We start from the raw sequence: 23,714 nt of genomic DNA on the forward strand, positions 1-23,714 counted from the left end.
AGACCTTTTCTTATTCAAGCCAGCCTGGCTGTTCTGTTCCTATGACAACGGGTGTCAACAAACCAGGAGCCAGTTGAATCTTTTCCTGTCGCCATTTCATCCTGCACAAACAACTTGGTAAGCTCTTTTATATTTGGATACAATTCATCATCTTAATGTGCTTTTGTAAAGATTTAGAAACTACACTATTTAATCTTGAGATTATTAAAACATACTAAAGAATGTATCATTTAACAGATGGACTGATTCAAGGAAGTGCACGTCACCTCTCACTATGGTAAGGGTTTGTGTATGTAACACAACTGATCACAAATGAGCTGACAATGTGTCTTCTTTAAAGACCTCTAAATCCACAAAATCAAGATCCCACAGCTCCAAACCCGCTAAGAAGACTGCGAATTCAAAAACAGCCACAAAGAGGTCTTCTGGTGACAAAGTCACCAAAAAAGATGTGAACATCCTCAGGCCAGCGGCCATGCAGAACGTGTACTACATAGCTCACAATGCAGCCGCCTGCTTGGAGTTCAGAGGGTATGGCTGGTCGAAAGACAAGAGAAAAAAGGGTAAAAAACAGAAAAAGCAAAAGTAAGTTTTTCCACTAGAGTAGTAAAGGGATTTATTCTGATTCAACCAGTCCTACAAGTGCAGAATGTCCTACACAGCATTGTGTAGCATTAATTTGTATTCCTCATGAGTCACTTTAAAGTAAAGAACAGAAACCTAATTGAAAGCTGAATATGTTCTAATTGTTTTGCAATCACAATTGTCAGACAATGCTAGCAAATGCTAACACACTGGAATTGGAAAAAGGAATTTGAACCCAGCAGGCATAGAAATATAGGTAAAAATGAAACACTGTTTCAGGCACTGTCAGTAATTCCCATACAAATGTACACTTGTTCCACAACCCTGTAAAATAAATAAATCCTCTGCAGAGTGCATCATGTTGCTGAAATATCATCCGCGGTGCTCACTCGGGTGGCTTCTTCTTGGCCTCCACGTCTTTCTTGAAAGCCTCAAATTTTTTGGCAATGTTTGGAACCTAAAGGACAATAAAAAGTGCAAAGCAGACAAAAAGACATTGAGCTCCCCATTGTTCTGTTACAATAGAGAAATGGTCCCCAACCTGGATAGTTTTTTTTTGAGAGTGGGCGGGTGTGTGTTCCACACTTATACCTCATAGTCATCTAATACTATTGTCATCTACCAATGTGTAAAACAAAGATCATTTCATATGTGGGTGACTAATGCAGCACCCTGTGCCAGAAGTCCTTGTAGGAGTAATTGGATGGGAATGGCAGCATGGAGAGTTTAAAACTAAACTTTAATCCAAAATGACAAACTTTTCTGCACACACTACACACAGCTGATTTGGTGCATTTGAATGCCTGCAAATAAAAACTTCTTATGGGTGTTGGTTGGATTTTTGCTGTCTTTTCTATCATCATTGGCCTGGGCAGAAAATCTGCTAACATAGTCTTTTCATATACGCATGGGGGAAATTTGACTCGGCGGTGATTAAGTAAATTGACAGTTCAATCACTATTTTCTAAATGAAAATGATTAATTTATATAAAAGAAAATTAACATTTAATTTGACAGTTATTTCAAAAAATAACTGACTTCGGTGTACAAATAATAGTATAGTATTCTATGTGAATGCATGTTTGGTTTAAAAAACAACGTGAATTACTTACATCATAGTTCTGAGCGAGGTACATCCCCACAACGTTGCCCAAGGTGAATCCAGCCTAAAACACAAACATTTATCACACGATTTCATGGCGGTTGGTCTTCTATTAATGTTATTAATTATGTAACATTTCAAAACCGGTCCGTCTCCGTAACAAAAGCTTTAGAGTGTATGCTGACCATGTAGCACTGTTGAGCTTTTAGTTGACAAACTATGCTAGCGGAAACAGACACCTTTCAACTAAAACGTCGACGAAAGTTCGTTTTACTCACCAAGAACTGTAGCATAGTGCAATATTAAAGGTTTGGCGATGACAGTCTTCTTAAGAGAATTAATTTTAACTTAAAGCTTTGAGGCTAACCGCACAAACTAGCTACAGTACGTCTGTCAAAGCTAGGCTGTTATCAACAAAATGTTCACGCATGCGCGAGAGTTGAAACGAAGAAACGTATCATCGCATTGTTTTCAGAGTCGACGTTTTGTAGTCCTTTTCGCTGCATTGCCTCTGTGGAGTTTTGCTTGAGAACTACAGCTCCCATCACGCTGAAACGTCTGTCATTATAGCGAGTGTCGCAATGGTGGCGACGCTGAGACATTGAATGACTTTGGCTCCATCCTGAAAATAGCCGGTGATTGTTTTTTTTTGCTGATAAAACTGAAGGCATGGAGGCGCTTATTCCTGTTATAAACAAGCTCCAGGATGTGTTCAACACAGTGGGGGCGGATATTATCCAACTCCCGCAGATAGCTGTGGTGGGGACGCAGGTACAGTAAACGGCTGTCATGCTAACTAACCATAGATTGCAGCATTGACTGCTACTTAGTCCTAATAATTAACAATTAAGTCAATGAACCTCACTCGTTTTGATTTATTTGAAACAAAAGAATCTTTTATGACATCGTAACTACTTAAGTGTCAACCCTTGAATCATAACCTTCAATCAGTGCTATTTTAAGGATGCTACCAACACCCTGTTAGCCAAAATAGGTCACTGCTATCATCAAAGACAGGTGAATTTAGCCCTGGTCTTTGTCTTGATTTGACATTTATTTGTTACCGTGTGTAACTACATGAAGCATAATAGAGAACACACAAACCCTCTTTCATAAATCTCCTAAAATCCAAAATATTAAAATTCACCTTTCTGGTACATTCTGAAACAGATACAATCATGAAGAAAATAACTATACGCTCTCTAATGTACAACGTTTTTTAGAGAGAGAGGAGAAATGTGACCTCATCATATGCCTGCACAAGACGTAAAACCTTTAGCATCGCAATATGTGGACTAAAATTATGGACGGAATGCTGAGAAACCACAGTTTCTGATATGATTTACCATAATTTAGTCCTTTTTTTATTATGTAATGTATTTGTTATTTGTATTTAGTCATTGGACATGTGACTTTGCTAACTGTCCAGTTACTAACATAAAATGCCGGCACTGGTTTTGGTAGTATCCCTACAAATCTATAATAACTAACCTGCATGTGCCATTGCTACAAAAGTGTGTGTGACCTTTTTTGTTTTCTGGTGTGCTGTGAGATTTCTTTCAATGTAAAATAGATTTTTCATGTAACCGTTTTCTCACCTAAAGAGCAGTGGAAAGAGTTCTGTCCTAGAGAGCCTGGTGGGCAGAGACCTGCTCCCCCGTGGGACTGGCATTGTCACCAGGCGACCTCTCATCCTCCAGCTGGTCCACGTCGAACCTGGAGATGCCCGTAAAAATGAGGACAGCGGTAGGCACTAAAATTGCCATCTTTCCTATGCATGCTTTGTCATCACCAGATGGACATTTAGACCATGTCACACACTTCTTTTTCTGTTGCTGTCTAATCACTTGCAGATTGCAGAGTATGAAAACGCTCCATGAAGGTGCATGAACCAGGATTAGCTTTGTAGTTCTGCTCCTTTTTTCCATTGCATTTTCATTCTCGCTGCTTTTTAGTGGATGTGGTTCAGCATCCCGCACAGAATAGTCGCCCTTTCGAATACCTTTCTTAAATATTAAATATATTCTTGTATATTCTTTCTTAAATATTTTCTTGTGTCATGCAGGCAGAGAAGGCGAAGAGTGGGGGAAGTTTCTGCACACCAAAAATAAGGTAATAAATGACTGAAAAATATTACACTCATGCTAACATAACAACTCATTATTTGTTTTTTGCTTTTGTTGCAGATTTACACAGATTTTGATGAAATTAGGCAAGAAATAGAAGCAGAAACAGAGCGAGTATCAGGGAATAATAAGGTGAGACTTTGTTTGGTTTTAATAGTCATTTTGGAAGCTTTGTCACCTGTTTTGTATTTTCCACACCATTTAAGTTGTTTTCATAAACCTACTGAAGGCAATCCTTGTAGCTGAGCTGGCAATGGGTTTCAAGTATTGGCTTGTTGTTTCCTCGTTTTGGATAAAAATGTAAAAGGTATTTTATATTCTCTGCAGGGCATCAGTGACGAGCCCATTCATCTGAAGATATTCTCTCCTCACGTTGTCAACCTCACCCTAGTGGACCTACCAGGTATCACCAAGGTAGCGTGGTAAATCCCCATTAGGTTTTTTTTATAATGAATGAATGTAAGACAAGGGTGTCCAAAACCCTATTCAATGTAGTTCAACATTTGCATAGCAGTTAAATAAAAACAAACAGCCCGCATCAGTATCATTCAAGAGTCACCATTTCCACTTTTTCTTCTTAACATTACAACTAACATTACAAATAAAAAAAATGGTTCTAGCTGCAAATTGGTCTTGTGCTGCACTTTTTTTTTTGTAAGAAGATCTGTTTTGCAGGTGCCTGTGGGCGATCAGCCTAAAGACATTGAGATCCAGATCAGAGATCTCATCCTGAAGCACATCTCCAACCCAAACTGCATTATTTTAGCTGTCACCGCCGCCAACACCGACATGGCCACGTCAGAGGCCCTCAAGGTAGCCCGGGAAGTCGACCCTGATGGTAAAGACCCAAACTGCACTTCCCTTTACGAATTATGCATGAATGCTGAGACATACTTGTCCCTTCCAGGAAGGAGGACGCTAGCAGTGGTGACCAAACTCGACCTGATGGACGCTGGCACTGATGCGATGGATGTGCTGATGGGCCGAGTCATTCCTGTCAAACTGGGACTCATAGGAGTGGTCAACAGGTTCGTAGCCTCCATGCACGTGTTAAGACTTCACTCTAGATACTCTAGATCAATATGTATTGTTTATTTATTCTGTAATGTAATCAAAGTATAGATCTATTATTCATGTAGCATTAAATATGAATGACTGTACAGTGTATGAAAAATGCAATACTGTCTGTGAATGGTATGTGTTTGTAGGAGCCAGTTAGACATCAACAATAAGAAGTCAGTCGCAGACGCAATCCGGGATGAACATGCTTTCCTGCAGAAGAAATATCCCTCTCTGGCTAACAGGAACGGGACCAAATACCTGGCCAGGACCCTCAACAGGTAATGCAATAACAATTCATAATGGTGGTATTTAAAGTTGATATAGTATATTATATGAGTTAATATACTAACTCCTTATTTCTAAAATCACAAATACTTAAACTTGCTGATATAATTAATTATAAAACAGCTAAAATAATGCATAAGGCTAAAAACAACCAATTCCCTAAAATGTCATCCAATACTTCTCTACAAGAGAGGAGAAATATTTAGGAGAACTACATTTGAAACTCTTATATGCTAGGACTACGTTAAAAAGCCATAGCATTTCAGTATGTGGAATCAAACTATGGAATGGATTGAGTAAGGACCTCAAACAATGCACAATGATGAGCCAATTCAAGAAACAATACAAGCAGTTGATGTTTGCTAAATACAAGGATGAAGAGTCTTCAACCAGTCATGATGTGCTATATATATATATATCACTATATTGACAGTTACTATGGTACCCATTATGTCATTGTATGGTCATATCACCTCATACTTCGGTACAAAAACAAAAAAAAAACACTTAAACTGTATTATGGAAAGCAGGAGGTGAACAAATGTAACAGTTACTGATTGTAAAAGTTCCAAATGGAGGGGTAGGATTTAATAAGCTTTGCTTCTTCCTACTCCTTTTGGACATGTGGAATTGTGAACTGATTATGTGATGCATTCAATTGTAATCTGATGCATGTTCAAATGAAATAAAACTATTACCAATACCAATATGAATAACAAGTAAATGCCATAATTTCCGCTACTTTTTTCTTCAACTTTGAATCCTGTGGCTGACACAGCGATGTGGCTAATTTATGAACATGTTCCAATCTCGTGACATCTCCTATACTTCTGAACTACTACTAAACGATTAAATACTGTGCCGCTCATGATTCGGTGAGGAAACGGTATCTTCTTTAGCAGGAACCATTCATGAGCTATAAAGGAATTTGCTTGTCAAACCATCGGAAATCTCAGAAGGTCTTTACTCAATATTTCAGAGTCACAGTATGTTGGTAAATGTAAAATAATAATTTATGACTATAGTATAATCCCAGAAATTCTTACCCATGATCACAATTTTTAAATGGTTCATAACTATGAACTGCGTATATAAATATTAACATGCTTTGTAGCATAGTCACAGATAATGCACACAAAGGAGCTTGACTAAACCCTGAGAATGGTTTGGCATATCTGGAGTACAACAGAAGCTGTGCCCTTTCCCTTCTCCTAATGTCAGGCTACTGATGCATCACATCCGTGACTGTCTGCCGGAGCTCAAGACACGGATCAATGTCCTGGCTGCTCAGTACCAGTCCCTGCTCAGCAGCTACGGCGAACCCGTGGAGGATCAAAGCGCCACCTTGCTCCAGCTCATCACCAAGTTTGCCACAGAGTACTGCAACACCATCGAGGGCACGGCCAAATACATCGAGACGGCAGAGCTGTGAGTGTCCACACGGTGGCGCTGTTGAGACGTTCAGAAGCGCTTTTATCATTTAATAATTTAGACCAGCTTGTCAGTTTTGGCACGTTCTTGCTTGTGTGAAGTTAACGCTTGACAGGTGAGTCCGCTAATAACCCCTCGCTGCTGCTTGTCAGGTGTGGGGGAGCCCGAATATGTTACATATTCCATGAGACCTTTGGTAGAACGTTGGAGTGTGTGGACCCTCTGGGAGGCCTCAGCACCATAGACATCCTAACAGCCATAAGGAATGCAACCGTGAGTGCCGTTTGACAATCCATGATTTTCTATTATTTACTTAACTCGTGAATGACTAATCTCTCCCCTCACTATGCTGCATCAGGGCCCTCGCCCGTCTCTCTTTGTGCCCGAGGTTTCCTTCGAACTCCTCGTGAAGAAGCAGGTGAAGCGCCTGGAGGAGCCCAGTCTGCGCTGCGTGGAGCTGGTGCACGAGGAGATGCAGCGGATCATCCAGCACTGCAGCAACTACAGCACGCAGGTAATCATCATTCAGTCCGCATCTCCTATTCTGACACTTCTATTGATACCGACTCATCCCTGCAGGAGCTGCAGAGGTTCCCGAAACTCCACGAGGCCATCGTGGAAGTGGTCACCTCCCTCCTGAGAAAGAGACTGCCCATCACCAATGAGATGGTACCAGCTATAGTCAGTCTGACATGACCAGTTTGCCACCAAAAAGGCGTTGCAGATGTAATTGAGACAGGAAGTAAAACTGCCTCATCTGCTAAATGAAGGCTGTGTCCCAAATCCAAGTACACTTCAATACATACACTGTACACTTCCTGCGGTGTAGTACTGTCCCAAGTCCATTACTATAGCGATAGCTCTTCTTCTTCTCTCCGAGTTGCTACCATTTGGGTTAGCCCCGCCCTTTCTGTTACATAGCCAAGATGGTGATAATTGAGGGTGGTCTGGAAATGTTCGATCGATTTGAGACACTTATACATTAACAGCCCTGCATCACTGCAGCTTTGCTAAAATAAGATTCAGTTGGACTTATTGGAATAAATCACACATTTTGTTTTCACTATTAATAACATTCAAGCAATCATTATTTGTTTGAATGCTCAGCTGTCAACACTTTCCCCTCCGTTAGGTCCACAACTTGGTTGCAATAGAGCTGGCCTACATCAACACAAAACACCCAGACTTTGCAGACGCCTGCGGGGTCATGAACAACAACATTGAGGTAGGTGTGTGCTTTGCAAGCAAATACACATTTTGTTAACCAAGTGCATCAATGCAGTAAAACGTGTTGCTACTGCATGTTTGTTTTCTACAAGTAACACTGGAGGTGTCAATGCTTTGTGTGGAATGTGTGTTTGTAGGAGCAAAGAAGAAACAGGATGAGAGAGTTGCCCACTGCGGTGCCCAGAGAGAAGGTATGTTTGGTGCTGGTAGTTTATCAACAAAAAAGTCAAAATTTGGTGTCCAGAAGGGGTGCAGATGGAGCAGACCTTAAAGATTTAGGGTATAGAGCAGGGCTATTCAAACTGCAGCCCAGGAACTGTTTATGGTACATTGTAAAAGTAAAAAAGCAAGGGCAAAAGAGATGCTTCCAGCCCTGACCGTAATAAGTGAATTTCTGCGACGAAGGATTCAATATTGATAAACAAAATATTTTCAGAGAAAACGTGTGTGTGTATGACTTTGTAAATAATTTTAAAAATAATTATTAAAGCTCTATAGACATGAAATAACACCCCTATAGTCATCTTTACACTCTCATTATCCATAGTTTACAAGACATTGCTCGACTGTAATGCGTGGGCGACGGGATCATTGGGGACAAGAGATGGCCGCCACTTTAAGCAAAGCATGCCACCGATCTAACTCGTTATCCTCAACTTTATTCTAAACTTTATTCTAAAGAAAGGGTTTCAAACAGAGTAGGGAAGGAGGATTATGTATGAAGCCAAGAACTTCATGTTGGACATGCCATGGCTGACTCCATCTCTAATCTAATGTCATGTCTCATCAATGTAACATTACTGACACCTAGTGGTCACAATACTACATGACCTAACTTTCAATATATTTTGAGCAATAATAGTCCATAGTCAACCACAAAACAGCTGCCATTTATTAAGGAAGTAATCTTAGAATAACTGTGATAGTAAAGGAGTGATGTTTGGGTTGGTTTAGAAAATGTAAAACCTACTGCACGCTAAACCGCAACTCTGACCCTACGTCACTTCCTGTCTTCCACACATCTGTCTACCCGCCACACATTTACTGCGACACACACAAGCAGGAATTTTAATTTTGACATCTTAAATGCCTTGTTTACACTGATTATGTGTACTGTATTGTGTACTTCCAGTGTAAAGCCATTTAAAGTTTACTGAGACAATAGCCACCGCATGCTGTCCAGATAAACAACAAGAAGGAACTGCTAACGTGTTAGCCTCTCATTTATGTATTGATTCCTGTGACTAAATCTATTATATGAGGTAATACAAATGTAAAAGTGACTATAGGGGTGCTATTTCATGTCTGGAGAGCTCTAATAATGTTAAAAACCCTATTTAGAGGATTGTAAACAGGTTTTCTATGCCATTACTACGAATATATTCCATATATTAATATTGAATCGGAAATTCATTCATCACGGTCTGGTCAGTGAGAAGGGTTTGGACAGCCCTACCTTAAAGGAACCGAACCGAACAGCACATTTTCTCTTTCTCTTCCCTAACATCATTCCTCTTCTCAGTCTCTTGGCAAAGGCCCGGCTGGCGAGCCCCCTGCATCTGGAGCAGACACAGACGGTGCCAAGGTGGGCACAGTTTGCTGGCAGCTGGCCTTGCTTTGCAATGCTATGTGATGCTATGCGACGCTATGTGAACCTGCACTAACAAATGTTGCTTTTCCTCCAGTCTGACCTTCCTGCATTTTTTCCCCCAACCTCTGCATCTGTATTTTTTTTGTGCATTGTTCCATTTTTTCCCCTTATCCAAAGGATCCCACAGTGGATTCCTTGAACTGCAACATGATCCAGCCTCCTTTTTTCTCCAGGCGCCAGCAGCAGGGCCTCAAGGCGATCAGGAAGGCACGGGCACCTGGAGGGGGATGCTCAAAAAAGGAGAGGAAGGCCCAGGCTCGGGGCCCGGAAGCCCCCTTAAAGGAGCCGTCAACCTGCTGGATGTGGTAACTGCATTCTTGTGTGTGTGTGTGGGAATGAAGGGCTATATTCTATTTCTATTCTTATTCCTATTCCTATTCCTATTCCTATTCCTATTCCTATTCCTAATCCTAATCCTATTTTATTCTATTCCTAATCCTATTTCTATTTGTATTCCTAATCCAATTTCTATTTGTATTCCTAATCCTATTTCTATTTCTAATCCTATTTCTAATCCTATTTCTAATCCTATTTCTATTCCTAATCCTATTTCTATTCCTAATCCTATTTCTAATCCTATTTCTATTTCTATTCCTAATCCTATTTCTAATCCTATTCCTATTTCGAATCCTATTCTTATTCCTAATCCTATTTTATTCTATTCCTATTTCTATTCCTATTCCTATTCCTATTCCTATTCCTATTCCCATTCCCATTCCCATTCCCATTCCCATTCCCATTCCCATTCCCATTCCCATTCCCATTCCCATTCCCATTCCCATTCCCATTCCCATTCCCATTTCCATTTCCATTTCCATTTCCATTTCCATTTCCATTTCCATTTCCATTTCCATTCCCATTCCCATTTCCATTTCCATTTCCATTCCCATTCCTATTCCTATTCCTATTCCTATTCGTATTTGTATTCTATTGTGACTGCATATTAACTACATTTCCTTAACTTGTAGCCGGTGCCAGTTGCCAGGAAGCTGTCGTCACGTGAGCAGCGGGACTGTGAGGTCATCGAACGCCTCATCAAGTCTTACTTCCTCATTGTGCGCAAGAACATCCAGGACAGGTAAGAAGATAAATGGCCCCCATCGCCGCTCATGCTCCAAACATCTTTCCAAATGTCATCTAGTTCCCCGGAGAGCTCATTAAAGCACCCCTTTTTAATTGACACCGCACACTTGCATAGCCACGGCATTTAAAACGTCTGCTGACTGGGTCAAATGCGAGCCCCCCCCACCCAGCCCCACGTCAACCATCTGCTCCATCTGTTCACCCGCAGTGTGCCCAAGGCGGTGATGCACTTCCTGGTCAACCACGTGAAGGACAGTCTCCAGAGCGAGCTGGTGGGGCAGCTCTATAAATCGGGCCTCCTTAACGACCTGCTGACCGAGTCGGAGGACATGGCCCAGCGCCGCAAGGAGGCGGCCGACATGCTCCAGGTAAAGTCACCCAAGTATGACCGCCTCCCTGATGCATCAACAACCCAGCTGAGCCTTAGTGGGTTTTTTTTGTCTGCAGGCGCTACAGAGAGCGAGCCAGGTGATCGCTGAGATCAGGGAGACGCACCTGTGGTGAACTCCTCACACGAAAGTACATATTTAACATGCGATAAGGAACAAATACTCTCCTCCATTTAGGGGTAGCAGTCATATGGACGAACATGGCCGCTTCTTGTGTGTTGCTCCATTGTCCACACTGTAAATGTTTATGTACTTTGCGTGCATGCTAGCGGTTTGAGTGACTGTTTGTTTACAAGCGGCGAGTGCGAAATTTAGGATGCTTTGTCTTGTGCTCACGGGGACAGGTCTTGTTAACTGCTGCACTTAACATTTGGTACGCCACCAATGTGACCACGCCCACACACAAGTATTGGCCCCGCCTCCGTCACCTGATTGGTGCTGAGCTGAGACATCAAGACGTTTGACAGACTGAGAGCTGATGTTGACCGCCCATACGAACCAGTTGTACTGTACATGTTTGTTTTAGCATATATTTAAAAACCAATCATGTTAAGTTAAGCTATACAATACATTCTCATGCAACGTCAAAGCCTTTCATTTTTCTGGAAGTGGTTTTTTTTACTATTTAACCATCTCTTACCACAAGGGGGCAGAATCATTCCACTAGTTTTAGCAGTACATATGAACATGCATACGTATTACATAAAACCATACATACAAACATAGGATATAAAACCATACATTTTTTGGTTCCTGCTGGGACTCCTGATGAGGATGTGGGATGTTACCACTCCATTCCAGAGCAGGTAAGTGCAGAATAAGCAAGCTGAAAAAACCCAAAAATAAACCGCACACACACTCAACAGGGGCCCCAGAAGCATCCAAAAATGGCATAAAATGCCAGAGTTTGAGGGCCGTGATTTTTTACAAAAAACGTAAGGGGTTAGTATGTCGTTTTTTTCCTTTTTTCAACTTGCTCCTAATGCACTTTTCTGGTAAAAAAAACAAAACAGGGGAAACTTCACACACAGTCAATGGGGGCGCCAGAAGCATCCAAAAATGGCATAAAATGGAGTTTGAGGGCCGTGATTTTTGACAAAAAACACAAGTGGTTAGTATGTCGTGTTTTGTTTTTTTTTTTTAAACTTGCTTTGAATGCACTTTTCTGGTAAAAAAAAAACCCAAAAAACAGGGTAAACCTCATACATGCTCAACAGGGGCGCCAGAAGCATCCAAAAATGGCATAAAATACCAGAGTTTGAGGGCGGTGATTTTTTACCAAAAATGCAAGGGGTTAGTATGTTGTTTTTTTTTCATTTTTTTCATCTTGCTCCTAATGCAATTTCCTGGTCAAAAAACAAGGGAAACCTCACACACACTCAACAGGGGCCCCCAGAAGCATTCAAAAATGGCATAAAATGCCAGAGTTTGAGGGCGGTGATTTTTGACAAAAAACTTAAGGCGTTAGTATGTCGTTTTTTTTATTTTTTTCAACTTCCTTCTTATGCACTTTTCTGGTAAAAAAAAAAAAAAAAAAGGGAAACCTCACACATACTCAACAGGGGCCCCAGAAGCATCCAAATATGGCATAAAATGCCAGACTTTGAGGGCGGTGATTTTTGACAAAAAACGTAAAGGGTTAGTATGTCTTTTTTTTTTTTTTTTTTCCATCTTGACCCTAATGCACTTTTCTGGTCACAAAAAAGGGGGGAACCTCACACACGCTCCAGAGAATCCAGAAGCATCCAAAAATGGCATAAAATGCCAGAGTTTGAGGGCGGTGATTTTTGACAAAAAAAACATAAGGGGTTAGTATGTCGTTTTTTTTTTCATTTTTTTCATCTTCCTTTTTATGCACTTTTCTGGTCAAGAAAACAAGGAAAACCTCACACGCATAAAATGCCAGAGTTTGAGGGCGGTGATTTTTGACAAAAAACACAAGTGGTTAGTATGTCGTTTTTTTTTTCATTTTTTTCATCTTCCTTCTTATGCACTTTTCTGGTCAAGAAAACAAGGAAAACCTCACACGCATAAAATGCCAGAGTTTGAGGGTGATGATTTTTGACAAAAAAACATAAGGGGTTGGTATGTCATTTAAAAAAATTTTTTTTTCATCTTTCTTCTTATGCACTTTCCTGGTCAAAAAAAAACAGAGAAAACCTCACACACACTCAAAAGGGGCCCCAGAATAATCCAAAATGGCATAAAATGCCAGAGTTTGAGGGCGATGATTTTTGACAAAAAACGTAAGGGATTAGTATGTCTTTTTTTTTTCCTTTTTTTCCATCTTGCTCCTAATGCACTTTCCTGGTCAAAAAAACAGGGTAAACCTCACACACACTCAAAAGGGGCCCCAGAAGCATCCAAAAATGGCATAAAATTCCAGACTTTAAGGGCCGTGATTGTTGACTTTTCACAAGGAGTTAGTATGTTTTTTTTTCATTTTTTTCAACTTCCTTCTAATGCACTCTCCTGGTCAAAAAACAAGGAAAACCTCAGGGCCCCCAGAAGCATCCAAAAATGGCATAAAATGCCAGAGTTTGAGGGCGGTGATTTTTGACAAAAAACATAAGGGGTTAGTATGTCTTTTTTTTTTCTTTCATTTTTTTCAACTTGTTTCTAATGCTGGAGGTTTACCCTACATTTCAGACACATTAAATAATCAAAGGTGAGGGCCCCACTTTTACATATTTAATTTTTGCTTTTTGATTTATTGTTGTAATTGTATTTGCACCTTGTGTCATTGGCCAATGAAAACAAGACACCACAAGTTCATGTAAAGAAATGAAAGACTGGAAGCGCTTTGAAAGATCATTGTGTTTATTACTGTTGTTGCTGTCAAAGAGTACAATGTTGACATTCATCCAGTTGGAAGGTGTCCATTTGCGTGACGTGTGCATGTACACACACACACACTAATTAGCAAAGTGTGTGTTGTAGCGTTGCGGAGCCTACACAAAGTGTCTGGTTAAATACGATCAAACAAAAACAAAACAAAAAAAAAGCTTGTAAAAAATGTAATAAAATAAAAACTATAGAATTTTGGTCCAGACCCCCCCCCCCACCCCCCTGCTCTTCTTATCAGGAAGCGTATGGAATGTGATTGTCTGACTCGGGAGCAGAGATGTAAGAAGAACAAATCGTAAACACTTCCTTCAAAAGTGAGGCGTTTGAGTACCTCAGCTGGTCATCGTTGCAATCCTAAGGCCAGATAAAGTACGTAAGTGTAGGCACCCTGACTCGGCGTTCAAGTTTGCTTCCTACGTGATCTATACGTCAACGTCTGAAGCAGCGAAGGCATCACGTGCTTTCAAGAGGAATGTGTGAAGATTTCAACATAAATAATTCTCGCTGTGTAGCCAACACTGCTTGTGGATGAGTACAAAAGAAAAAAATTGTGAGTATAAAGGATGTTATATAATAAAGATATGATAGGATCAGACCATTGTACAATGTGACTAAGCTCTACAAGTGCTTATAGTTCTATCCTCAAGTGGTTGCTTGTCAAATAATACCAAACTGTGTGAAGCTTTTGCTTGAAATATAAATTAAAACAAAAAAAAAAGATGGCCGATGGAATTGAAGGAGTTTTCTAACAAACTGCTGAATTCATTTTGCGCCCTGGCAGGATGGATGGAGAAATAGTCCAATCTTCACAGCATTTGGTTTCTTTTTTTTAGAAAGGAAATAGAAATGTGCAAAGGCACCTAAAGGGGCCGACAAACAAAATGTGAGACGCTGAGAAGGCGTCCCTCCTCTCCCTCTTTGGGATCGTGGTCATTATTTGGTGGTCAAGCCAAAGTCTTGAGATTGTCGCGGTCCTGGATTTGAAAGGCTCCTTGCCGACTTTAGTGGCCCATACCTGGGGAGGAGGGGGGAGACAAGAATTAGTCACAATATACCAATTTGCAACAACAATAACCTTTTTAACTGATACATGCTTTAATATTAGCTATGCTATGCTATCCTATAAGCTAGGAGGAGCAAGAAAGAAAGATTCCAATGATAAATCAAATTTATCATATAAAACATCAAAGCAATGAGATAAAAAGTCAGAAATATGAGATAAAGTCGGGAAAGTCAATCTTGAGATAAAAATCACCAGATAAAAGTCAATTACAAAATAAGCGTTCATTCATTCATTCATTCATAATTCATAATTGTGATCTTATGTGAATTACAAAATAAAGTCAAAATTATGAGAATGTTGATAATGAAAAGTTATAATTCTGAGACAAATGTTGAAATTACAAGATAAAAAGTCTTAGGAGAACATTATGAAGAAAAAAATCTGAATTCTGAGATAAAAGTCAAAATTATGAGGTAGAAAGTTGAAATTCATTCATTCATTCATTTTCTACCGCTTTTTCCTCACGAGGGTCGCGGGGGTGCTGGAGCCTATCCCAGCTGTCTTTGGGCGAGAGGCGGGGTACACCCTGGACTGATCGCCAGCCAATCACAGGGCACATATAGACAAACAACCATTCACACTCACATTCATACCTATGGACAATTTGGAGTCGCCAATTAACCTAGCATGTTTTTGGAATGTGGGAGGAAACCGGAGTACCCGGAGAAAACCCACGCATGCACGGGGAGAACATGCAAACTCCACACAGAGATGGCCGAGGGTGGAATTGAACCCTGGAGAAAGTTGAAATGACATGATAAAAAGTTCGGAGAACATTATGAGGAAAAAAAATCTAAATTATGAGATTAAAAAGTCAACATTTTGTGAGCATTGTGATATAAAAAGTAAATTGAGACAAATGTTGAAATTATAAGATAAGAAGTCAAAATTATGAGGTAGAAAGTTGAAATGACATGATAAAAAGTGGTGGTGGGAAAAAAATCAGAATTATGAGATAAAAAGTCTAAAATTATGAGAACGTTGTGATATAAAAAGTTACTTCAGAAGCAAATGTTGAAATCATGAGATAAAAAGTCATACTTATAAGATAGAAAGTAGAAGTTGCTAATTACATTACAGTCTTATGAGAAAAAAGTCCGAATTATGAGATAAAAAGTCCAAATTATGAGAACGTTGTGATAACAAAAGTAAATTCTGAAACAAATGTTGAAATTATAAGAGGAAAAGTCAGATTTATGATAAAAGTTAAAATTATGAGAACATTGTGATATAGAAAAGTCGTAATTCTGAGACAAATGTTGAAATGATAAGATAAGAAGTCAAAATTATGAGGTAGAAAGTTGAAATGGCATGATAAAAAGTCTTATGAGAACATTGTGAGAAAAAAGTCTTAATTATGACATAAAAAGTTACAATTATGAGAACGTTGTGATACAGAAAAGTCCTAATCCTGAGACAAATGTTGAAATTATAAGATAAAAAGATAAAAAAAGATAAAATCTATAAAAAAAAGATCTATAAAAAAAGATAAACATAAATATGAGGTAGAAAGTTGCAATGACATGATAAAAAGTCTTAGGAGAACTTTATGTGAAACGTTGTGATATAGAAAAGTCGTACTTCCGAGACAAATGTTGAAATTCTAAGACAAAAAGTCATAATTCTGATAAAAATAAAAATGATGAGAACGTGATATAGAAAAGTCGTAATTCTGAGACTTCAGAAAGTTGAAATGACATGATAAAAAGTCTTATGAGAACATCATGAGAAAAAAAAATCAAAATTATGAGATAAAAAGTCAAAATTTTGAGAGTGATATAAAAAGTCAATTGGGACAAATGTTGAAATGATAAAATAAGAAGTCAAAATTATGAGAAAAGTCCTAAAAGATAAGCAGTCATAATTATGAGGTAGAAAGTTGAAATGACATAACAAGTCTTACGAGAACATTGAGGTAAAAAAAATAATTATTATGATAAAAAGTAAAAAATTATGAAAACATGATATTAAAAAAAGTCCTAATTCCGAGACCAATGCTGAAATTGTAAGATGATAAGTCATAAAGTGAATGTGCCAGATACTCACCATTAGTGACTGATTTGGTGTCGCTTCTGCCCGCCACCTGTTGCACAAAAACAAAGACAATGAACGTCCATCCTGGCGACAACGTTTCCTTTGTCACACCAGGAGAAGATGTGTGCCAACAGCCAATGGCAGCTAAGAAGAAGAGCCACTAGAGGGCATACTAGAGTATGAACCATTACGACTTCCTGCGTCCAACTGCTGATGACAAGATAGCAAAACAGTGTGGCAGCAAAGTTTGTCGTCTATTACCTCTTCAGGCTTTCCCCACATTTTAATGACGATATCAATTAGCTATGAGTTCTTTGAGGGAAACACAAACACAACAGGTTGTCACAAACAGTGTTCCAAAATGTCCCACAGATATGAGACACACGAACGCCACAACAGCAATTATCAGACGTGTACCTAAATGTTGCGTCTGTGAGATGCTTACCTTGGGTACAGAGGAGCCTTTGTTTTCCCATAAACTCCTCTTATTGGTCACGTCCACAGGCTTCAGGTCCTGGCAAGCAAGAAAGAGGGAAAATAACCGTTTGACAGCAGACAGATATCACGGAGAAGACAAAAAGACTCAACACGACACTTCATCACCGAGACGCAGCTGCGTCTCCTGCTGTCTCAGGAATATTTCACTTGGCTTGGGACTCACACAGTCAATGCAAAAGACACTCAACAAAATGGCCGTTATTTACTAAAAAGGGGGGAACATTAGCATGAAAAAATGGGGAAAAAATTGCATTATCTACTGCAAAATTATGGAAAATACATTTTCTGAAAGTGGCTATTATATAAAATATTATATATATTTTTATTATTTTTAATATATATTTTATATTATATAAAATATGGAAATGGACATTACTGAAAAATTGGGAATAAAGTGGCATGACCAACTCAACAAAATGGCCGTTATTTACTAAAAAGGGGGGAAAATTAGCATGAAAAAGTGAGAAAAAAAAATCATTATCTACTGAAAAATTATGGAAAATACATTTTCTGAAAGTGGCTATTATATAAAATATTATATACATTTTTTATTATTTTTAAATATATTATATATTTTATATTATATAAAATATGGACATTACTGAAAAATTGGGAATAAAGTGGCATGACCTACTCAACAAAATGGCCGTTATTTACTAAAAAGGGGGGAACATTAGCATGAAAAAATGGGGAAAAAATTGCATTATCTACTGCAAAATTATGGAAAATACATTTTCTGAAAGTGGCTATTATATAAAATTTTATATATTTTTTTATTATTTTTTAATATATATTTTATATTATATAAAATATGGACATGGACATTACTGAAAAATTGGGAATAAAGTGGCATGATCTACTACTTCTACTGAACTATTGAAAAAATGTCTCTTGTTGGAAATTTTGAGGGAAAAAATTGGTACTGAAAAATCAAGGGAATCAATGGAACACTCAGTGGGGAAAATGGATATTATTCATGTAAAATTAAAGAGATTACAATGGAAAAATTGCACAAGATACTGACAAATTCTGAACATTTCAGGAACTTAATTCCAAATTTCGGATGACTGGAGACAAATGTACATTATTTTTGAAAAGGTTGAGAGAAAACAGATTGGGAAAAAATTGCATTATTATTGAAGTGATGGGGGAAAATGGCCCTTTTTTTAAATGAAAAAAAAAACGGTCTTCATTTTTGGAAATACGTTTTTAAAAATATTCAAAAAATGCATTCTACTGGGAAAAAAATGACATTACTGGTAATATAGGTAATATTTCCTGAAAAATTAAGAGAAACAAAAATAAAAGTTGGCATTACTGAACTGGGATCAATGAGAAATCATGAAAAAAATGAGAAATACGGATAAAACATTACAACAATATGTAATTAAATGGTAAAATATCTGGGAAATATTGGCATCGTATTGAAAAATTACCAATGTCTTATTTACTGTAACATTTGTGGAAGAATATCTGAAAATGCAGGAGAAAAAAAAGCATTAAATTACATTAGTTGTTGCTATTTTCACCGTGGCCACTAGATGACGCCAAACACACAATACTTAAAGTACAGTCTACACAAGAGTGTGTATAAAATGACGGCACGCTTTTTGAAAGGCAATGATGTAAAGTGAAAGTAAAGATGTGATCCAGTGGACACACGGGAGTGAAATGCTGCCTGAATGTCAATTGTGAGTTATGACAGGCGTTGCCATGGTGACGACCTACCAATGGCCTTCCTCCCGATGCTTTGCCGCTCTCCGGGGTTTTATTCAGCCAGTCGTTGATGCGGCCCGCCACACCCGTCTTTATGACAGCTGCTTCCTGTTTGGACAGAGGTCAAAGTTGAGGAAGCGGCGCTGAAAAGCACCTCCTCGCCCTGCCGGAAGGCAACCCTCTCTCACCTTGAGGGCGCTGCTGCCGCCACTTCCCGGTGTGCTGCACACGTTGCCTTTCTCCCACATGCTCTTGATGTTCCGTATGCTGTCGGTGACCACGGGGAGGTCCACGGTGCCCGAGCGAGGAGATCGGGACTCCTTGTTCTCTCTCTGCGGCAACAAAAGTTGGCGGCTTTAATTTGGGTCGCTGACAGCGGTGACAAATTCCCCGCAGCCGCCGCCACAAAGTGCACCGCTTTGCAAATCAACTGAGAAAAATTTGCTGAGGGGGGCCAAAAAGGAATGAGGGAGCCAGTGAATCACAGGTCAGCTGGGATGTCAACACCAGGCTGCGACACGATGCCATTCTGGATGCTTTACAAACACCTTCATCACTCACTTTCTGACATTTCACTCTTCAACAACATTAGTCTTATACCTCGTAATTCTTACTCTACAGTATCAACATCTTCAGGAAGTGATAGTCTGTCTTGTGTGGCACCTGACTGAAATAGAATGGGCAAAATGTACATTATTCATAGTGGGGGGGAATTTATCTACTAATAAATTGAGGGAATTTGGCAGAAAAAAAGTACAGGAACTATAAACATCACCTGCATCAAAAATAGGCCTTATTTAGTCAATAAAAATTATAGAAAAATACGCATTTAATAAATAAAAGGGATAACAATATTTAAAAATATTATCTACTCAAATATGAGAAAAATATTTTATGGAGTGGAAAAAACAGGTATTTTTTATTGGAAAAGTATTCAATAAAAATGTAATTATGAAAATATTATGGAAAAAACAATAAGGAAAAAAGAGGCATTATATACGGGAAAATGATGAGAAATATTTTTCTAACAGCTGCAGAAAAATGTTCAATATTTACTACTATTTTCAAAATATTTAATAATAAAAAATAAAGTTACTGGAAATGAGGGGCGATTTATCGAAAATATTTCTGGAAAATTATAGGAAAAATTGCCATTACGTAAAAAACAGTTTTTATTGTTAAAGTACATTTAATTAAAGATAAAATATATGGGATCAAAATGAGAAAAAATATGCATTATTTATTATTTATTTATTATAACTATAAAAAAATGTGCTATATTAACTGCAATTAAAAAGAATCACTGAAAATATAGGCTTTGAGTGAAAAAAAAGAAAAAAAATGACCATTCTGTACAAAGACACATTTTTAATGGGAAAATATGATAAAATGTGTATTATTTAAAATATTTTCAATTTAAAACATTTGAAAAAATGATATATAAAAAAAATATCTACTGAAAAAATGGGGCAGCAGGAATAAGCCTTACCTTCAAAAACTGGGAGAATTTGGGGGAAATGTAGGGTAAAATACACAAAAATAAGAATAAAACGGCATTCTTTATTGAAAAATTGAGAAAATATTTTCTGAATTTTGTGAAAATTGGGAAAAACTGAGCATTATTTACTGAAAATTTGGCTTCAACTAACAAAAAGTCATTATTTATGTCAAACATTATGGTGTAAACATGCATCATTAACAAAATAAATGTGGAAATAAGGAGACAAAAGGTTGCAATTCAAGAGGTTCCATTCCGAATGTTTCTAGCCAACGCTAACCTGAACGGCCGAGGTGTACTGCTCCAACCTGTTGTCGATCTTGGACACCACGGGAGAGAGAGATGTCTTCACAGTGCTGTTGGAGGACAGGAAAACAACAATACAAACAGAAGTCATTATTTTCCCAGGGCATTTACTGCGCATCCAAGCCAGGCCATGTGGACTGTGGTGCTTTACAAGCACAAATACAAGCTTATTTATTGATTTTTTTCCCCTCCACATTTTTTACCTTTTCTGTGCCGACTTGTTGAGAAACTCTGCTCGCTCTCCAATCTGTTAAACAAACGTTCCAAGAGCCGTGAGCAATACAAGATGCGGTCGTGTTGCAGTAATGAGAGAAGAGTTTGGTCTCAGATGATATCAACATGCAATAAGCTGAAGGTTGATTGTTCCCACACAGAAAAGAAACATCAGTGGACTGTGGGAATCTCAAAAGAGTGTTTATCATATACAACAAGAGGCTCAAAGGACACACACACACACACACACACACACACACACACACACACAACAACTTAAGGGACAAAAAAAATGTGTGCACCCCTCTCTCTCTTTTCTCCCTCCTTTGCTTTGCCATCCAACCAATGTGGGAGTTCCCAAAATACCCCTGGACAGGAAATTCCCCATTCTCCGATGCATTTTTAACAGCTTGCGCCATGCGAAGGCAGTTACAGTAATCCTCTTAACCCCGGTGGCTTTCCTGCATCCTCGCTGCTTGTGTCCCACAATGCACGGCTGCGGCACCTTACTTAAAGGTCGAGGCATTCTTTGTTGGTAAAAGTGTTAACAAATTTACATCATTAACCAAAAAATAGGGATAAAAATGATAATTTTTCTGAAAAATTAATACCAACATCATAAAAAATTGCCATTATGTCTTTTTAAAAATCATGTTTATTAGTTACTTGCTAAAAAACAGATCTAATATGCATTATCCTATGCAAAAAATGTTTTAAAGTGGGTATTGTTTGTTAAAAAAAATAGGGAAAAAATAGATATTAGCTAAAAAAATCATGTTTATTAGTTACTTGCTAAAAAAACAGATCTAATATGCATTATCCTATGCAAAAAATGTTTTAAAATGGGTATTGTTTGTTAAAAAAAATAGGGAAAAAATAGATATTAGCTACCCAAAAATTCTAGAATAGGCAAACTATTATGGTGAATAAATAAAAAAAGTGTGAAAAGTATGGGATAAAAATAGGCGTTCTTTCCTGTAAAATTGGAAACAAATTTAGAATTACCAAATTCTTTTTTTCACCAAACAATTGCAGGCAAAAATAAGACACATTTTCTGAAAAAGTAGGCATTATGTAATTTTTTTTAAATATGAAAAAAATGTCTATTAGTTACTTAAAATGGGTATTATGTCCTGAAAAAAATAGATTATTAGCTACCCAAAAATTCTAGAATAAATAGGCAAAATATTATGGTGAAAAAATAAAAAAAATAGTGGGAAAAGTATGGTATAAAAATAGGCGTTCTTTCCTGTAAAATTGGAAACAAATTTAGAATTACCAAATTCTTTTGTTTTTTAACCAAAAAATTGCGGGCAAAAATAAGACAAATTTTCTGAAAAAGTAGGCATAATGTATTTTTTTTTAAATATGAAAAAAATGTATTAGTTACTTAAAATGGGTATTATTTCCTGAAAAAATAGATATTAGCTACCCAAAAAAATCTAGAATAGGCAAAATATTATGGTGAAAAAATTAAAAAAAATGTGGGAAAAGTATGGGATAAAAATAGGCGTTCTTTCCTGTAAAATTGGAAACAAATTTAGAATTACCTAATTCTTTTTTTTTTTTTCCAAAAAATTGGGAGCAAAAATAAGAATAATTTTCTGAAAAATTAGGCATTATGAATTTTTTTTTAAATATGAAAAAATGTGTATTAGTTACTTAAAATGGGTATTATTTCCTGAAAAAATAGATATTAAAATTTCCGGAATGTATAGGCACTATTTCACAAAACATTATTGGGGGTGAAAAATAAGAATAGGGAAATACCAGAAAAGAATAGGCATTCTCTGGTGAAAAATTGTGGAAAAAAATTCTTAAAAAAAAAAAAGTATCAACATCTTAAACAGGCATTATGTATTATGTACTTAAAAATCATTACTTACTGAAAATCAGATCTAATATGCTTTACCTCATGAAAAATGTAGTATTATTTACAGAAAAAAGGAAGAAAATAGGTATGAGTTACTACATAATTGTGAAATAAATAGAGATAACAGATAATGTGTAGGAAAAACCTCCCTAACGTCAAACTGCATCACAATGCAATATTAAAGAAATACCAGGAACTAGTTTGACACTAGTTTAACAGTAGAATATGAGCTGTGGCATGTTTAAAGGTGTCAATTAGAAACACACACACACACACACACACACAGTTGTACCTACAGTGAACATGATAACAAAATAAAGCTGGACATGTGTGGGAAGAAGATGGAAGTTGCCATTGAGAAACTAGTCCGTGTTTGTGTAAACACGGTAAACACTCCATGGTACAAATGACCAACCTTGAGGGAGGAGCCTCGAGGGCTGACACACTTGAAGGGTTTGTCCTCGCCGTCCACCGTGTCTTCCACTTTCTGTCTCTTCTCTGCTGCCTCCGCCCTCCTCCGCTCAATCTCCTCCTTCATCTTCCTCTTCTCCTCCTGCAGCAGCACACAAGTCTTATTTGTGTGTGAGTGTGTGTGTGTGTGTGTTCACACAGGAAAATCTTCAGACATTCAAGCAATTAGCATACGGACCATTTGTACATGTATTCATAAAAAGAGGACGGCGCAAGGCGTCTCTGAGCCGCCTCGTCTCGCTTAATTAGTATCT

The 23,714-nt window shown here is 38.0% G+C and overlaps 4 protein-coding genes across 10 annotated transcripts in view; 2 read left to right on the forward strand and 2 right to left on the reverse strand.

The window, feature by feature from the left end:
* Positions 1 to 9: 9 nt before the first annotated feature.
* smkr1 (small lysine rich protein 1) lies at positions 10 to 1,159 on the forward strand. The gene is made up of 3 exons (XM_078798859.1): positions 10 to 117; positions 238 to 277; positions 341 to 1,159. The coding sequence occupies exons 2-3, from the start codon at positions 275 to 277 to the stop codon at positions 587 to 589; spliced, it is 252 nt and encodes an 83-aa protein (XP_078654985.1). The 5' UTR covers positions 10 to 117; positions 238 to 274; the 3' UTR covers positions 590 to 1,159.
* stmp1 (short transmembrane mitochondrial protein 1) lies at positions 951 to 2,132 on the reverse strand. Its single transcript, XM_058077669.2, has 3 exons — positions 1,966 to 2,132; positions 1,698 to 1,751; positions 951 to 1,042 (listed from the first exon to the last, which is right to left on the reverse strand). The coding sequence occupies exons 1-3, from the start codon at positions 1,978 to 1,980 to the stop codon at positions 971 to 973; spliced, it is 141 nt and encodes a 46-aa protein (XP_057933652.1). The 5' UTR covers positions 1,981 to 2,132; the 3' UTR covers positions 951 to 970.
* Positions 2,133 to 2,235: 103 nt separating this feature from the next.
* On the forward strand, positions 2,236 to 11,973 carry LOC131132230 (dynamin-1-like protein). 3 transcript variants are annotated; one of them, XM_058077666.2, is made up of 19 exons: positions 2,236 to 2,458; positions 3,292 to 3,433; positions 3,753 to 3,799; positions 3,874 to 3,945; positions 4,141 to 4,227; positions 4,489 to 4,651; positions 4,721 to 4,841; positions 5,022 to 5,153; positions 6,382 to 6,588; positions 6,744 to 6,864; positions 6,950 to 7,105; positions 7,171 to 7,260; positions 7,724 to 7,816; positions 7,956 to 8,009; positions 9,341 to 9,403; positions 9,643 to 9,774; positions 10,438 to 10,547; positions 10,761 to 10,920; positions 11,000 to 11,972. In XM_058077666.2, exons 1-19 carry the CDS (start codon positions 2,357 to 2,359, stop codon positions 11,054 to 11,056), a joined length of 2,109 nt encoding a protein of 702 aa, XP_057933649.1. In that variant the 5' UTR covers positions 2,236 to 2,356; the 3' UTR covers positions 11,057 to 11,972. The 3 variants fall into 3 exon arrangements, with proteins under 3 accessions (XP_057933649.1, XP_057933650.1, XP_057933651.1); XM_058077668.2 differs by lacking the exon at positions 2,236 to 2,458 and adding an exon at positions 3,541 to 3,569 and having other exon boundaries at positions 3,296 to 3,433; positions 11,000 to 11,973; XM_058077667.2 differs by lacking the exon at positions 9,341 to 9,403 and having other exon boundaries at positions 11,000 to 11,969.
* A 1,742-nt stretch (positions 11,974 to 13,715) lies between these two features.
* The window catches only part of cald1a (caldesmon 1a), a 50,508-nt gene continuing 40,509 nt past the window's right edge, over positions 13,716 to 23,714 (reverse strand). For 3 of the 5 annotated variants that reach the window (XM_058078057.2, XM_058078056.2, XM_058078059.2), the window contains exons 8-15: positions 23,405 to 23,542; positions 21,107 to 21,150; positions 20,878 to 20,953; positions 19,288 to 19,431; positions 19,112 to 19,207; positions 17,331 to 17,399; positions 16,898 to 16,934; positions 13,718 to 14,803 (exon numbers count right to left, since the gene is read on the reverse strand). In XM_058078057.2, coding sequence (XP_057934040.2) covers positions 14,790 to 14,803; positions 16,898 to 16,934; positions 17,331 to 17,399; positions 19,112 to 19,207; positions 19,288 to 19,431; positions 20,878 to 20,953; positions 21,107 to 21,150; positions 23,405 to 23,542 — 618 coding nt within the window. In that variant the 3' untranslated portion in view covers positions 13,718 to 14,789. Of the gene's footprint in view, positions 14,804 to 16,897; positions 16,935 to 17,146; positions 17,198 to 17,330; positions 17,400 to 19,111; positions 19,208 to 19,287; positions 19,432 to 20,877; positions 20,954 to 21,106; positions 21,151 to 23,404; positions 23,543 to 23,714 lie in introns of all 5 variants that reach the window. The other 2 variants (XR_009130365.2, XM_058078058.2) reach the window with 2 other exon arrangements.

Source organism: Doryrhamphus excisus, linkage group LG2 (genome assembly GCF_037039965.1).
Source record: "Doryrhamphus excisus strain RoL-2023G ecotype Guam linkage group LG2, RoL_Dexc_Guam_v1.1, whole genome shotgun sequence".
Lineage (NCBI taxonomy): Eukaryota > Metazoa > Chordata > Actinopteri > Syngnathiformes > Syngnathidae > Doryrhamphus > Doryrhamphus excisus.

Bases quoted from the DNA above. Each gene is read 5' to 3' on its own strand.
- LOC131132230 (XM_058077666.2), top strand. From the start codon at position 2,357: ATGGAGGCGCTTATTCCTGTTATAAACAAGCTCCAGGATGTGTTCAAC. The intron at 5,154-6,381 runs GTAATGCAATAA...TCCTAATGTCAG, and splicing joins CTGGCCAGGACCCTCAACAG to GCTACTGATGCATCACATCC. The intron at 6,589-6,743 runs GTGAGTGTCCAC...GCTGCTTGTCAG, and splicing joins TACATCGAGACGGCAGAGCT to GTGTGGGGGAGCCCGAATAT.
- stmp1 (XM_058077669.2), bottom strand. The intron at 1,043-1,697 runs GTAAGTAATTCA...ATTGTCCTTTAG, and splicing joins ACCTCGCTCAGAACTATGAT to GTTCCAAACATTGCCAAAAA.